We start from the raw sequence: 16,297 nt of genomic DNA, 5'->3' as shown, positions 1-16,297 counted from the left end.
CACAAAATAGGTTGATAGATAATAGAGGGATAGATAGATAGACAATAGATTGCTGTAGTTGTTCAGTTGCTAAGTCATGTCCAACTCTTTGTGATCCCCATGACCACAGCATTCCAGGCTCCCCTATCCTTCACTATCATCTGGAGTTTGCTCAAACTCCTGTTCAATGAGTCAGTGATGCCATCCAGCCATCTCATCCTCTGTTGTCCCCTTCTCCTCCTGCCCTCAATCTTTCCCAGCATCAGGGTCTTTTCTAATGAGTCAGCTCTTCACATCAGGTGGCCAAAGTACTGGAGCTTCAGCTTCAGCATAAGTCTTTCCAGTGAATATTCACAGAATTCTCCAGGTGAGAATACTGGAGTGGGTAGCCAGTCCCTTCTCCAGGGGACCTTCATAACCCAGGGCTTGAACCCAGGTCTCCAGCACTGCAGGCAGATTCCTTACCATCTGAGCCACCAGGGAGCGACAGTAGAGAGATAGAGGGAAGTAGGCAGATGGACAGACAGATGTGTAGGACAGAAGGGAGGCAAAGGTAACGTTAGGGGCCTGACGATGATGATGGTTTCAGGGTGTATACTTATCCCAAACTCATCAAGGTGTCTATATTATGTTTACAATTTTTCGTATGTCAAATGTATCTCAATACGGTTTGTTTGTTTGTTTAATGTAGAAAGTTGAGCAGAAATGTTTAAGCCGAAGAAGAGTGAAAGAGGTGCTGTGGACAAAGGCCGAGCAGGAACCAGGCCCGAAGGGGCAGCAGGTCAGTGGGGTTATGGGCTAGCCACTGTGGGTGTAGGAGGGGAGCATGGCAGGGACGGGGAGCACTGACAGGTCAGCAGCAGGTTAGAAGGCGGCCTCTGACGAGGGAGGAAACACAGGCACTGGTGTCTGAACACGGGGCCAGGACAACCTCACCGCTTTAGAAATGCTTCCCTCAGCAAAGCATCTGAACCATGTCTTTACTCTTGAATCACGATCAGTGGAATCTCATCAAAAATACTTTCCAAGGGGAGCACCCAGACTGGGGCAGGGGGCTGGAAACGTGTGCACAATGTGAAGGGGAAGGTGAGGTGCCAGCGATGGGCAAGCAGGACTGAACTTGGGTTTGGGTTTGAAGATTTTATTATTATTTCACCCAGGAGGGTATGACAAACAGTCAGGCTCCTCAAAAACCAAGAAGAAAGGAGGGAGGGGTGTGGCAGAGAGGAATTTGAAGAAAGAGAGTCAGGAGGGGCTGTCTGGCCAGAAGTGGGGGGCCTCAGGTTGTAGGGAGGAGTCTTTTTTATTTGATTACAGGAGATAGAGGAAGGCAGCTGGGTGTGTGATCTGAAGGAAGGATTTTGTGGGCGATGTGGGCACTTAGAGGACATGAGGCTGTGGGGCTGGGGGCAAGTGGGAGTCCAGGGACTCGCCCAAGAGGCTGACACAGGGGCAGGTGGTGCAGATACTGAGAATATTCAGGATCCCAAGGGCAGAGAAATGGACTGATGGGGGGAGGCACGGGAAGAAGCTGTCCAGGCTGGGGGGACTTGGCCTCAACTGACTTTTAACTTTCCTCGGAACCCAGAAAAACATCATCATATGACCTTGCTGTTGTTGCTGTTCAGTTGCCATGTCCGACTCTTTGCGACCCCATGAACTGAAGCATGCCAGGCCTACCTGTCCCTCACTGTCTCCCAGGATCTGACCTTACCGTGTGACTATCCTGCTGACATGCGAACAAAGCCTCTGAGTTGCCGCATTCTGTGACCCCCACTCCTCAGATGAACTGAGGCCACATCCACGCCTGCCCCCTCCCTGGCTGCAGGGCTCTGCCCAGAACCCACAGATGTCCAGGCCACTGTGGGCAGTCACCGAGCAGGACGAAGGACTCACGCGGGAGGAAGAGCCTCCCTGCAGAGTCCATGCATGAACACGTCTACTTGTCTAGACCACCGCCAGCCGGCCAGTCATCTGACGATGACCCCAGGTGCTGGGCTAGGCTAGTCACCGGCTTTACACTGAGTTTCACGCTTAAAATCAGGGGAGCCCTGACAAGTTGCAAATTTGCTGGGGCACAGCAGGGTGGCCAGGCTAGGTCAGGGCTCAGAAAGCTCCTCCACTGAAGGCAGGGGCGTCCAGGTGTGCCAGGACCCAGGTCCTTGGAGACGAGAAGCAGGAATGTTGTACGCAGTGGTTCATCAGCGGTTGTTGCCAAGATGCCCACTGATCAGGTTCCCTGTTCTGCTGGGCTCAGGACTCAGGGTCCACTTGCATGGCCCTGCCTGAGTCCCATGGCCCGTGAGCTCTTGAGTCATCACAATGGCTAAGCTAACAGCTCGCTGTCTGTCCATTGCAGACGGACAGATAGCCAGGGGTGTGAGGAGGGGCTTCTTTGCAGAGCCCTGTTCATCAGAGTTCTTAATCAACGCCTGGCTATGACAGGTCCCCACACACTCTCCCGAGGGACTGTGCTCCCGATTCACCACATAGACCTTCCTTCCCACGAGGACCACGTACACATGCCAAGAGAAAATGGGATGTAACACAGATAACATATTGCTCAAGAAGTTGCCAGTAGCTGATAATAAATGTCTTCTTCAAGTCAACACAACCTTACAACAAAGGAACAAAAAGTCTACTACCAGTGGATGCTTCTCAGCTGACCCTCTCACCAGGAAGGCCTGGGACCCCAGAAAGTAGGGCGGAGAAGACACAGTCGGCGGACGCTTGTCGACTAGTCACACTGTCCCCAGGCCCAATCGCTGCTCATGTTACACACAGCTGCACACACACACATACACACGCACACACATTCCCTGCTCATCCTTCCTCACAGCCAACCTCCCACAGAGCAGAGTTTATCCATCTGGCCTCCTAAATTCCTGAAAAGGCCTCCCTCACCACCCTCCTTCCCTCTGATTCCATCTCCACAAGTCCCCACGTCTAGCTCCACAGAAGCCACCAGCCAACGCACCACACACCCATTTTCCTGGAGATGCTGGAATACTGGGTGATTTTTTTTTCCTGCTCTTCCTGACACTCTACCTTTCTCTGGACTCTATGCTGAGATCTCCCACCTCAGGGGCCACAGCCCCTCTGCCTTCTTCCTGCTTCCACCCTCTCCCACCCTGACTTTCCTGTTCCATGCCAGTTTGGGCTAAATGGTTTTTATTCACAACCTCTCTCCTGACCTTATCTCTCCAGCTGTCTGAATCCTGCTGCACATGTATTTTCATCTGACATGTGACATGAACCCACCACCTCTGAGCTTGTATAAACCCCTTACTCTGTCTTTCTCCTGAATCATTCCCAGGTCATCAGTACTGACCACTACATCACTCATTACTAAAAGCTCAGATTTATATTTTAATCCTTTAAGCTCTTCCTCTAAATGTCCTGGTGTCAAATTCTTAATTTTTCTTCTTGTTGCCTTCTCCAAAGGCTCAACCTTTCCTCCTGCCTCTTTGAAGCTGATAATTTTCACTTGTTTCCCTTGAGGCGCCCTGGCCTTACCTGGGTCACTCCTAAATTGGGAGCAGCATCCTTCTAGCAGGGCACATGGTAGCAGCCAGGGCCCCTGCCTTTACCACGTGGCTTCAGATTATTCTTCCTGACACACTCCTGGGATCCTGCCATCCTCATTCTCAGATACAGACCACGCCTTTCAGCTGCCCACTGCATAAAGGCCAACATCCTCCCCTGTCAGTCAAGGTCGAGCAGAAGCTGGCCTCAGATGCCCTCTCAGACATACCAACAGTGCTCCGGTACACTTGCCCTTGGGATGAGGTCAACTGGAACTTCCTGCAGGAACTTGAGCAGATGCTCTGACTCCTCTCATGTTAGCACCGCTAGCACCCACGGTAGCATCCTGACATCAGTCACACTTTTGCTCATGTTCCAGGTCCGGTGTTAGTGACCTCCTCCATGAAGTATGTTCCATGAAGCATGCTCCCCTCCATGAAGCATGTTTCATAAAGCATGCTCCCCTCCATGAAGCATGTTTCATAAAGCATGCTCCCCTCCATGACGCATGTTCCATGAAACATATTCCCCTCATGAATCATGTTCCATGAAACATATTCCCCTCCATGAAGCATGTTCCCCTTCATGAAGCATGTTCCATGAAGCATGTGCCCCTCCATGAAGCATGTTCCCTGAAACATGTTTCCCTCCATGAAGCATGTTCCCCTTCATGAAGCATGTTCCATGAAGCATGTGCCCCTCCATGAAGCATGTTCCATTTGTGCCTATTAGAAGCACCCTCTCAGTTTGTTGCAGCAGAAAGGCAAAGGCTGTGTTATCAGCTGTACCTAGAACTGAACTGTGGCCCCATCACTCAACAAGCAGGTAATCGGTGATTCCTCTGAATCTCAGTTTTTTAAACAGTGAAAGAGGCAAATGTCACCCACCCTACCAAATTAACACAAACACTAAATGGGACCATGGATATAAAAATATTTAATGCCCCTAGTACATTTCAGACACAATACACACCCCTCTGCTATCCCTCATCCATAGCACTCTATATTCTTTATTACTTCACTTGGGCATACACATTTTTATATTATATGCACTGCCATCCCAAAACAATTGCAGTGCCACAGAATAATTAAACCTGTTTCATTTTGAAAATTGGTGGAGAGGGGAAAACAAATACGGCAGAATGAATTTGCAGTCATGGCATACTGGGGAAATGGTTTAACATTTATTTCTATGTGAATTAATGCTTCAAAAAAAATCCTGTAAATAAATTATGACAACTATGACCTACTGGTATTTATACATCTGCTTGTATTCTTTCTTTTTTTTTTCAAATAACTGAACGAATTTGATAAACTACTCAAGTCAAGCATATAACATCCCCTTAAACCAATAAATCCACTCTGGGTTCCAGAAATGGACCCGTGTCATTTACCAAAAGAAGAAAGCACAGGGAATGAATTCGCAGTCAACACAGGTAACTGATGAGTGGAGGGCTCAGCATAAAGTAAATTATGGTAAGCGATGAGCACCTTCCCATCAGTAACGGTGACCTGGACCATAAGATAGTGTCTTTAGAAAGAGCAATGACTCTTGCTTCTGGAGGATGCTAAGTCACTAGGAGTGAGCTCTCTAGTCACCTTCGACTCCTGTCATCTCATAGCTGAGGTCACAACTTCACAGGTAAAGACACTGAGGACACACACACACACAAAAGCCACCACAGCCTCTTGATGGGTATGTGTTTCTACATGGATTGGCTGCCAAATAGAAACTTCGCATCACTTTTCACATTTCTGCTCACAACTTCTTCTGAGTCTTTCCCATTTAACAACACTGTCTTTGGAAAGTAGTGAATTAGAAAATTCACATAGAATAACATTACCATACTGTCTCCAGTCTGCCGTAGGGGGTAAGTGCCTCCACAAAATAAGATTGTTGAGATGATTTAGGTAGGAAGGCAGGGAGTGGAAGCCTTTCTGGTTGTACCACACCTAAAAGAGAAAGACAACTTAATGGCCCTCATGAAATTAGTTCTTAAGTCTATTCATAAGCTGTTCTCACATATAAGGAACATGTGTAAATTTGCTTCTCCAGCACCTGAACACAGGCCTCCATGTAATGGTCCTTCATGGCTGTCAGTGAGCAGCCTGCTAATTTTATATTTATCTCTAGCATATAATTTATAGCTAAAAATAGTTTAATTTTCCCCAGAACAAATGTGAGTGTTGCTCTATAATTATATTCTCACAGCAAAAAAAAAAAGGAATCTAAGCCCATTCAATTTTTTCTTCTTTCTCCATTGGTAAGCTAATGAAATCTGACCTGCAAATTAAAAGCACAGAAATGATAAGAAAAAAATGATGACTCTTAAATTAATAACTGAATGTGGAACATTATTCCTCAAAATAAATTGAAGTGAACATTTGCTGAGCATGGAGAATAAAGCAGCAGGCCCATCAGACAGGAGGAAGGTGAAGGAGAAAACAGGAGACAGACAATGTTATTAAAATTGAAATAAGAAGTAGCATAAAAAATACTAATTGAACCATCAGTATCTATATCTCACAATATTGATATTTTAATGAAAAAAATTTTAATGCACTCAATGGAATGCTGGTGAGTGTCTTTAAGAGATAATGAATCAACCAGCAAATTTTGACCTTAATTCAAGTTCATTTCTCTAGATGACACTGTCTTTTGTGACAATCTTCTTTGTGGAATTATAGCTGCTCCCTCGCTGGTTTCTACTTGGAGGAAGCTGTGCAGGTTCTCACAGTTTCTGCAAAGTTAGGGCCAAATCTCAGGTCCCTGGGCTTCCAACCCATTCCCCTCCCCAACCCCATCACAGGGTGACCAGTTGTCTCCACCAGGGTCCTGAATTCACGGGAGGAACTAAGTATCTAGTGACAGCTCACGAAAATGCCTTTCTCTGCAGGACAGTGGCCCAACTCTTTCTTAGGAAGCCCACCTCACTGGGTGATTAAGGAGGCAGAACCTTGCCCTCTGTCACAGCAGCTGCCATTACACACCCCCATCTTCAAATAGTTTCACAGGTTCAGGGAAACCCTTAGCAGTCCCTCTTTCCAACTCCAAGGAGGAAGAAATTCTGCTCAAGACCAACTATCCACAGACCCAGGACAACCTGTTGATGCCCTTGGCTGTGCTCAAGTGGATCTGAGACTGGTAACAGAAAAATCCACAGACTCACAAATGGGTGTAATTCAGACACAGGATTCTGAAAAGTAGGGGGAAGCGTGGGTTCCCTTCACAGGGCAGCCCGCCCCACCTTGCACTGAGATCACTTACCAGAGGGTATCTGCCCCCGTTCTGTACCCAACACAGGGACCCCAGTCCCTGCAGGACCCCCCAGGTCCACCTCTCACTACCCCCACTCTCAAACACACACACCTGCAGATGTGCTAACATACAGGGACTAGCTATGCTTCTGGATACAATGACGTAAAATGCAAGACTGCTAAAGTTCAAGGACATACAGTAGAAAACCTCTGCTGTGGACGGGAACCACAGTCCACGGCCTGCTCCCCCCACCACCAGTCTTGGCTCCATTAACTGCTTAACTGGAGGAAAAAACATGAAACCCAAGGGCGCTCTCTGCCCTAGACGTGGAGCCTTCAAATTAGTTTGTTTGAAATTTTGTTTTAAAAGCAGGGTGACATTTTTCTCAACTTAGAAATGACACTGCACAGGGAAATTCCATAGTGGTCCAGTGGCCAAGACACTGCACATCCAGTGTGGGGCCTGGAGTTCGATCCTTGGTTGGAGAACTAGGATCCCACCTGCCTCATGGTTTGGCAAAAAAATTTTTTCATCTTTAAAAATTAATTGATTGATTAAAATAAAACAGCAACAAGGATTTACTGTATAGCACAGGGAACTGTATTTTTAAAAAACAGTGTACAAAAACACAGACACCAAAGTGGGGTAGCTATGGTGGGGGAGGGGTACCCCAGAGCCTAGGCGTCTCGCCCACTCCTCCCCATCAGCTGCAGCTTCTGTGTTGGGTCCAGTTCATGCTCTGTTTCTCCTCTACCCGGGGCAGTGGATCTCTGACCTGGGCTCAGCCCCTGTGCCTCCAGGCAGCCACCATGACTGAGTCTCCACCATCATCCCAGTTGAGACCAGCAGCTGGCAAACTTTTCCACTCAGGAACACAGTCTCCAGGCCAAAGGTCAGGAGGGCTGCCTCATGATCAAGACCAAGTCACAGGTGTGGCCATGAAACTTGGTGATGTTTGCTGAGGGAGGGGTGGTGCCCAGTGACCCTCTCAGGGGACAGAGTAGCTTCCAGGGACCTAAGGGGTATAACTCTGAGGACCCTGATGTCCCAAAATGCTCGTTAACCATAGAGGGTGCAACCGGTCCTAATAGGAGCCACAATGCAGCCTGAAGACCTCAGTGAGATGATGAGACGCCAGGGTTCATCAATGGGGCCAGGTCAGAGGGCAGAGGGTGCTGCCATGTTGGCCCCTGAGAGCTCCAGCCCTGCTCTCTGCAGACAGGAGGCCAGCCTGAGTCTAGATACTGAGAACACAGCCACGGGGACAGTGCCAGGGGACCGGGTGGAATCTGGTCAGGGAGCCTCCCCACCGGAGGAAGACCCGGCATTCTGTGCAGAGTGCAGCCCCCAAAGCCTGCCCAGCTCCACAACGGCCAGCTGCTGACGGTCCTGACGACCCTGGCGTCACTTTTGGGACAGATGACAACATCCAGAATTCCAAGGAACAATTTGAACATCATTTTGGTTCTACTACAAACTGGCTTTTGCTTGGGAGAAATTTTATAAATTCTTTTAAGTAAGCCATAGATGCTTCATGATGATCTTAAATAAGTTGTGGGACTTCTTTCCCTGCTGGTCTCTAAGTCAGGATCAACAAATCCAACAGCTGAAGGAGGAAGTTAACCTCCTTTTAGGAACACATCATGACACCTCAAAACAGACCTTTCATGTCAGGATCCCCAGGAACAGTTCCTCAGAAAGGCAACTAAGTTACTGTAAGGAAAAAAATATCTCTGGATGGATATTCAAATGCGTAAAAGTATGCATGAGAACAGACAGAATGAATGCCAAACACCAAGAGGGGAGTGTGTTTAGCCTTTTTAACTGAAGTGTATACATTCTAGAGGGTCTCCCTGGTGGCTAAGAGGTAAAGAATCCACCTGCCAATGCAGGAGACGCGGGTTTTATTGCTGGATTGGAAGATCTTGTGGAGAAGGAAATGACAACCCACTCTAGTATTCTTCCCGGGGAAATCCCATGGACTGTAGCCCCTCAGGCTCCTTCTGTCCATGGGGTCGCAAAGAGGTGGACAGAACTTAGCAACTGAATAACAACAAAATACACTCTAGAGGGTATTTAATTAAACCAGCTGAACACTCAAGATGTGAATGAAATCATTCATAAAGGTTCCATGAGAGATATTCTAAAATACGATGAATTTCAAATATTAAGCCTATTCATATGCAAATTTCCCATTTTCTCTGCAAAAATCTTAAACTCTATGGTCTTATGAATATACCCCAAAGGCCAAAGTAAAAGGCTGGTGGTTAATTACCAAGAAGTTAATGTAATAATTTGACATGACATCAACCACCAACAATGCTATAGGAATTTGAGACACCAGATGCCCTTTAGAGTCCAATGCAGACTCACGATCATTGAGCTCCCTGAAAAGAGGCTCTCTCCCCAAAGGGCTGGATACTTGCACGCCTGAGTATTGCAAAGTCCATGTCAAACAACATTAGAAGCTGCAGAAGTCACTGCTCAAACACTTCGATACAGAAGGCAAACAAGGAGGAAAAAGAGCAGGTGTCACGGAGACACAGGATGCTGAGCCCTCGCCACAAGAGCAGAGACACAGGGGAGCCTTGGCTGCCCTGCCCCAGACCCCAGAAGCACAGACAGGACGCCCCACTGTCAGCAGGAGGCTTGGGATTCACACAGATTAGAAACTTAACATGTTCTCGGAGGAAATGAGCAGATTCCTCTACAAACTGGGTTTAGTTTAATAACAGTCACATCATGTGTTCAAAAAGCCAGCAAAGGTATTTTAGACTACTTTTCTATCAAGCTATGAATCTTGATCTTTTCATCTTAAGCTATAAATCTTTCCGTGCGTGTGGCCTGCAGCGTGAGAGAGATTTGAGCAAACCTCAGTTGAAATGAGGGCTGTCTGAACAGCCTACACAGGGACCGGAACTTTTCATCAGGGATTACACTGTGAAATACGACTGTTACAACTTTTCTCTGTGATTACATTGTGAAGTATGAATGTTAGCATTTTCACCAGGGATTACACTGTTAAAAACCTGGAAAGCACCTTTATTTCACTGAATAATCCTTCAACAGGCATAAGCCTGGATCCTGAAAAGCTTTTCCATGTCACCATGAACCACGAAAGGCCCCATGACAAAGCAGAGACATTTCATCGGTGATATGACAGGTGTACAAGCAGATGCCACTCCCAGGGGCTCAGTGGTAAAGAATCCGGCTGCCAATGCAGGAGACTCAAGAGACATGGGTTTGATCCCTGGACAGGAAATCCCCTGGAGTAGGTAACCTGCTCCAGCATTCTTGCTTGGAGAATCCCATGGACAGCGGAGCCTAGAGAACTACAGTCCATGGGGTCGCAGAGAGTCGGACACGACTGAGCGACTAACACACGCACACACCACTCCCACGACTTACTCTTTCCCAATTTCTCTCAAAATCGGGACCAAAACCAGACTATTTCCCCAATCACCAAGACTGCGAGCTTCAAATCTTTCCCATCTTAAGGTTGTACCAACCTCTTTCCTTAGGGAAACCTGTCCTGATTCCCTGCCCCTGAGTTCCTTGGTGGCTAAGAGGGTAAGGGTGGTACTGGTGGGTAAGGGGGTCTTTCCTGGCCACTCTCGGCAATGCCAAAGGGATTTTCCTCATTCATAGGGCCAGATCTGGAGGGCTTAAAAATCCAGCCCCTGGGAGGGGTGCTGCCTGCTCACCACTCTGGGTCCATCCAGTCACCAGGAAGAAAAGGAATTTATTGGGTTGACCCAAAAGTTGGTTCAGAACATTACAGGAAAAACCCGAATGAACTTTTTGGTCAATAAATGCACATATCAAGATCACTGTCATCCTGATGCTGCTGCTGCTGCTGTGACTAAATCCCTTCAGTCATGTCCAACTTTTTGCAGCCCTATGGAATGCAGCCCACCAGGCTCCTCTGTCCATGGGATTCTCCAGGCAAAATACTGTCATGGGTTGCCATGCCCTCCTCCAGGGGATCTTCCCAACCCAGGGATAGAACCTGCATGTCTTCCATCTCCTGCACTGACAGGCAGATTCCCTACCACTTGCGCCACCTGGAAAGCCCCACCCTGATGATAAGTGGCTTTAAAAGCAGATTACTTTCCTTATTTGCTTTAGGTCTATCCAGTGAATTCCCATCTTAACACAAAACAGTGACCTATTTCAAATATTTCTATATAGCCTAAAGGAAACGACTCATTTTCTCTTTCAAGAGAATGCTCACATACAACTGGCTGTGTTTCAGGGTAACAAACACTGGTATTTGGTTTGATTTTGCCTTTATCCACAAAGATATTTACAAAGCAAGTTTCCCTGAATGCTTTCTAAAACAAGAAACAAAAGAAAAAAGGAAAGACTGTACCTTTGCCAGATTTGGGGGTTTTGACGTATTTGAATTTGTGTCTTGAACTTGATTGGGGATTTGCACTCCAAAAGACCATCCTCCAAGCCTGGGAAAGTAAACAAGAGGTCAGAGCTTCCGCCAGGCAGCACGAGGCCCTCCTAACGGAGGGCGTCCCCCACCCACCACACCAGAGGCGGTAAAACAGTGGCTGCAGAACTTCCAGGCTCTGGGTCGCAGCCCCCCAGAGTCAGCCTGCTGCGGGATGCGGCCTGGCCCCAGGCAGGTATCCGAGGAGGGCACTGCTTATTTAGCAGGGATGGATGAGATCACCCACTCCTCACCCACGTTAGAGTATAAGCCTCTCAGCATCACCGCGGTGTTAGGATACATGCCCCCGTGCAGGACTTCGCTGTGCTCGCCTGCCCTGCTGGTGTTCTCATTAACCGCCGTTTCTCCTAAAAACCAGCTTTCAGTACCCTTCGGTCTGCCCTGCTCCTGAGTCAGCCCGTTTTGAACTGGTTTCTCTTCTTCCTCTCACTTCTCTCATTCTCTGTGCACACACTGCGTCCTTCAGGAAGGCATCCCTGGCTACCTCGATTGGGGTGAATCTCCTTCTCTTTGGGGTTCTCACAACACCTTAATTTCCATTTCTTGTGTTGATTGCTATGCTGGGCCTTAACTGTCTTTTTTGCCAGTTCATCTCTTACACAGCTCTGTGAGTTTCTCCCGGGATTTGGAGTGAATTTTCTCTCCATATCCCTTGGGTTATATAGTATTTTTAGCACTTATGAAGCTTCTAAAAATATTGGACATTAGAAATAAAAACACCTACTAAACTTTGTTTCCCAGTCTCTGGATAAAAGGAGATTAAAACAACAAATTTCCACTGTTGTGCCTGGATATTGAGCAGAAATTTGGGGCAAAAGAATAAGGATAGATTCCCACTCAGCTCAATTTAATTCAATCATTCATTTCAGAGACTCAAGCATTCATTGATTGAGTGCCTTTTGTATACCAGATACTATTCTAAGTCCTGGGCACACAAGCGCCCACCTTCAAAAACCAGAGATTCCTGGATGTGTTTAAAGGCACAACGGGAGGGCAGCAGGGGCCAGAGATGGTCCGTGAAGCATCAGAAGGAAAGAGGGCCTGGGGGTGGGATGGGAGGATGTTCTAGGCATCGCAGACACCCCACGCAATGATGCTTTTGTGTCGGGTGGGGAGGTCTCAGGACATTTGATGGAATAGTGAGTATGATTGCAGTTTAAAGAAATGAACAGCTCATCCCTATCCTCTCATCTAGATTCCCCCTCTTAGGCTCAAGGAAATGCAGCATAGAACAAAAGCTTTCCTCAAAATCTCTTAAGAGGGACTTTAGGATACCGTGGAGAGCTTCCCTCATTATGCTGTGAGCGTCTCAGGGCTTATCCTCTAAAGCAGGCTAGCTGCTTCTGGCTCCCCCAGGTGACAGACTCTCCATGAACATGACTCCCCCACTCCCCCCGGGGCCAGAGTGAAAGTCAGCAGGAGGAATCTGATTAAGTTCTGCAGCACTGCTTCGGAATTTTTATGAGTTATCAAGGTTAGCAGGAGATTTCTGAGCACTGAAGAACATCAGCATTTGAAATGATCAGATTTCCTAAGTAACTCTGCGAACAGGAAAGATACAGTAGAGGTTTCAAACCCACCTCGGTTTTTCCGTCGGCGCCAGCAAATACTCCTCCAGCGGGAGGCCAGAGAGGTTGAGAAGCCGGTGGCCCAGGCGGTTGGTCAGGTAGGGAGCCCTGGAGCTTGCATTGGGGCACTTCTGCAATCATTTCCAAAGATGGGAAATAGAAGCTCGTTCACAACCCACATGCAGGTTTCCCAATACTACTTAAGTAAAGCAAATGTGACTCTTCCCTGCTCTCACTTTTTTAGTGACTCATCGATGGCCTTTCATATGTTCTGATTCCTCATGTCTCTCTTAAGAGTCACCTACATTTGAGAATTATACCAGAATTCCACTGCAACCTTTGCCATTAGTTACACTGGGGGACTTCCAATCCTTTCCTGTATATAAGTTGGGCAGATGGGTAAGAACCCAAAAGGGAAAATACATTTTCACTGGGGTCATCTTGCATTTGATGAACCACCAAGAAAGTCAGAGGATGTTAAGCGAGAAAATTCAAAAGAATGTGTTTCTTCCCTAAATGCCTGAAACAGAAAACAAACTCCTTTTCCGCAGCCACTCAGAGGCTTGGAGCCTGGAAATATTTGCCTGGCAGGGACCACCTTACTCCCTCTCTCCTGAGGGCCTCTGACTCCTAACGAGTAGACCAGCATTTCCGGAAGATTCTGCCAAGGCACCTAGGCGCCACACACATACACAAACAAGGGTTCTTTAGTCAGATAAATTAAAAGCTGCCTCTTTCCCACTCCTTGTGATTTGAGCATCTTGTGGGAGCTATGGCAAAGGGACCTGTGCTTTCTCTGATATTTCTGAAGCTCCCTTGGCTATGGAGCTTTTTCACAGGAAATGCTTTGCTCCTTGCATACATATTTCTGAGATCTCACGATTCATGTGAATTCGAGCAAATTTAACATCAACCATTCTGGTACTCGTTCATTCATTCCTCTGATACTGACACCCAATCTAATTTCAATAAATTTCAGGGAGCTTGTAATAAAAAGTACCAGTCTAACAGAATGAGTGAACCAAGGCCAAAGAATCAGAGCATGGAGTGAAAACTTATAGGGTTCCTGAGTTAATGGAATAAACAAGATGGGGAAGAAACAAATCATTGGGTCCATAAAGAACTTGAGCAGAATAGCTGGTCACCACAAAGGAGCAGCAAATAGAGTTCCGAATCACCAAGGGCCAAGGCCAAAAGGGTAACATGTGGCATCCATCAGTGGTCTCTGGTGGGCCCTCCCTACATCCACGGTGCTATCTAACTGCCTCACCTGAGTCCAGATATTTGGTCTAAGAGAAGAAAGGAGACCGGGTCCATCGAAAGGAAGCCTTTCTAAAGTCACTATACTATCAGGAGAGCTTCCCTGGCGGCTCAGATGGTAAAGAATCTGCCTGCAATGCAGGAGGCATGGGTTCAGTCCCTGGGTTGGGAAGATCCCCTGAAGAAGGGATTGGCAACCCACTGCAGTATTCTTGACTGAAGAATTCCATGGACAGAGGCTATGGTCCATGAGGTAGCAAAGAGTCAGAACCAACTCAGCAACTAACACACACCCTGTGGACAACTGAACAGAAAACACTTATAAACATGCTCACATGGTCATTTTCTTAAAACTCAATTTAAATTAAGATTTTTGTTTATTTTTTTCCTGTAAATTCAAATAGCCATATCTGTTTCTTGATTTTAGCCAATAGACCTGTGCCCTTTAGTCACTGCCTCTTGAGATTTTCTTTGAGATGAGTTCCAACCAGTTTTCCACATAAATTTCACTCCATTCTCCTCAACAGACTGGACAGTGTGCCTCTCACTGTAACAGGGGTAACCTACTTCTGTGTGTCACTGTATTGCTCACTTATAGTTAGAAGAGCCTCGTGATATCTCAGTTTTTAACATCCAGCTTTCAAAACTCAAATAAAAATACAAGAAACCTGAAGTCACCCTGCCTTGAAATTCTGGGAAATTTCTCCCCTGAAGTGCAGTTCCAGCTCCATTGTTGGACTGTCAATGATTGCGACCAATGGAAAATGAATGGGAGGGTCACCCTGGAAACCATGTCATGACACCTTTCCAAGAAGCACCCAATCAAGGAAACCTAAGAGTCATTTAGTTGGAAAGTTCATGTAGTTACCAAAAACGAAGATTTTTCAGATGGGAGTGAACTTGTTTTTTTTTTTTCAATTGGAGTATAAATCCTTTACAATACTGTGTTAGTTTCTGCTGAACAAGGAAGAGAATCAGCTATATGTGTATTCCCACTCTCTTGGACCTCCCCCCGACCATTCCCCTCATCCCACCCACCTAGCTCATCACAGAGCACCAAGGGAAGCAATCGACACATCAACAGATCGACAGAGAAAGAGGTGTGTGGCATGCGTCTGTATATACACACACACATGTACATACATATACACACAGTAGTGTCAGCCATAAAAAGGGACAGAATCTGACTTCTGCAGAGATGTGGATGGACCTAGAGTCTGTCATACAGAGTGAAGTAGGTCAGAGAGAGAAAAGCAAATATCATATATTAATATATAGATATGGAATCCAGAGAAATGGTCCAGATGAACTTATCTTCTGGGCAGGAATAGAGACGCAGACGTACAGAATGGACATGCGGAAGGGGAGGCAGGGGAAGGGGAGGGTTGGGTGAGTTGGGAGAATAGGTGAACTCACTTCTGTTCCTTGAGGTTTAGGCTTATTAAAAAATCAAAAACACCGAGGAAACCTACCAGGCAGCCGCAGGACTCTTGGACGCCCCAGTGAGAGGAGGGGTCAGGGTGCCAGCAGGAAGAATTCTCCCTGATAAAATGAAGGAGAAGGTGGAATGATACTCAGATCACAGAGCTGCTGCGTCTCCATGACAGCATCCCCGCCCCCAGACCTGAGCACAGCTCACGAGAGCATTATCTCCCCGTGATGCAGAAGGCAGAGTGCTCACATTTGTTTTCACAGCTCGAGCTGTTAACCTGAGGACAATGCTTTATCACAATCGCATTATTTCCATTATATTAAATGATGCTCTCCATCTGTTCGTGCACTGAATGTGCCACTGAGGCTCCCGGGGGGGCTGTCGTGAACCTCAGGGCTCCTGGTGGCCAAACCAGGTACCCTCAGCACCAGTGCTGCTGCTGCTGCTGCTGAGTCGCTTCAGTCGTGTTCGACTCTTAGCGACCTCATAGATGGCAGCCCACCAGGCTCCCCTGTCCCTGGGATTCTCCAGGCAAGAACACTGGAGTGGGTTGCCATTTCTTTCTCCAATGCATGAAAGTGAAGAGTGAAAGTGAAGTCGCTCAATCATGTCCGACTCTTAGCGACCTCATGGGCTGCAGCCCACCAGGCTCCTCAGTCCATGGGATTCTCCAGGCAAGAGTACCGGAGTGGGGGGCCATTGCCTCCTCTGCCACACCAGTGCAGCAATTCCTAAACACAGGCAGTTGCTACCTTCTCTTCATTGTGTGACATCACAACTGATCATCATTTAAAGAAAAGCAACTAGTATTAA

The 16,297-nt window shown here is 47.1% G+C and overlaps 1 protein-coding gene across 1 annotated transcript in view; it reads right to left on the bottom strand.

The window, feature by feature from the left end:
* The window catches only part of ABCA13 (ATP binding cassette subfamily A member 13), a 389,474-nt gene that overhangs the window by 143,060 nt on the left and 230,117 nt on the right, over window positions 1-16,297 (bottom strand). The window contains exons 45-48 of the mRNA XM_018047508.1: window positions 15,525-15,594; window positions 12,805-12,923; window positions 11,135-11,222; window positions 5,348-5,456 (exon numbers count right to left, since the gene is read on the bottom strand). Coding sequence (XP_017902997.1) covers window positions 5,348-5,456; window positions 11,135-11,222; window positions 12,805-12,923; window positions 15,525-15,594 — 386 coding nt within the window. The remainder of the gene's footprint in view (window positions 1-5,347; window positions 5,457-11,134; window positions 11,223-12,804; window positions 12,924-15,524; window positions 15,595-16,297) is intronic.

This window comes from Capra hircus, chromosome 4 (genome assembly GCF_001704415.2).
Source record: "Capra hircus breed San Clemente chromosome 4, ASM170441v1, whole genome shotgun sequence".
Classification (NCBI taxonomy): domain Eukaryota; kingdom Metazoa; phylum Chordata; class Mammalia; order Artiodactyla; family Bovidae; genus Capra; species Capra hircus.
Note: the sequence above shows the minus strand (reverse complement) of the source record. Positions and strands in the feature narration are given on the sequence as shown.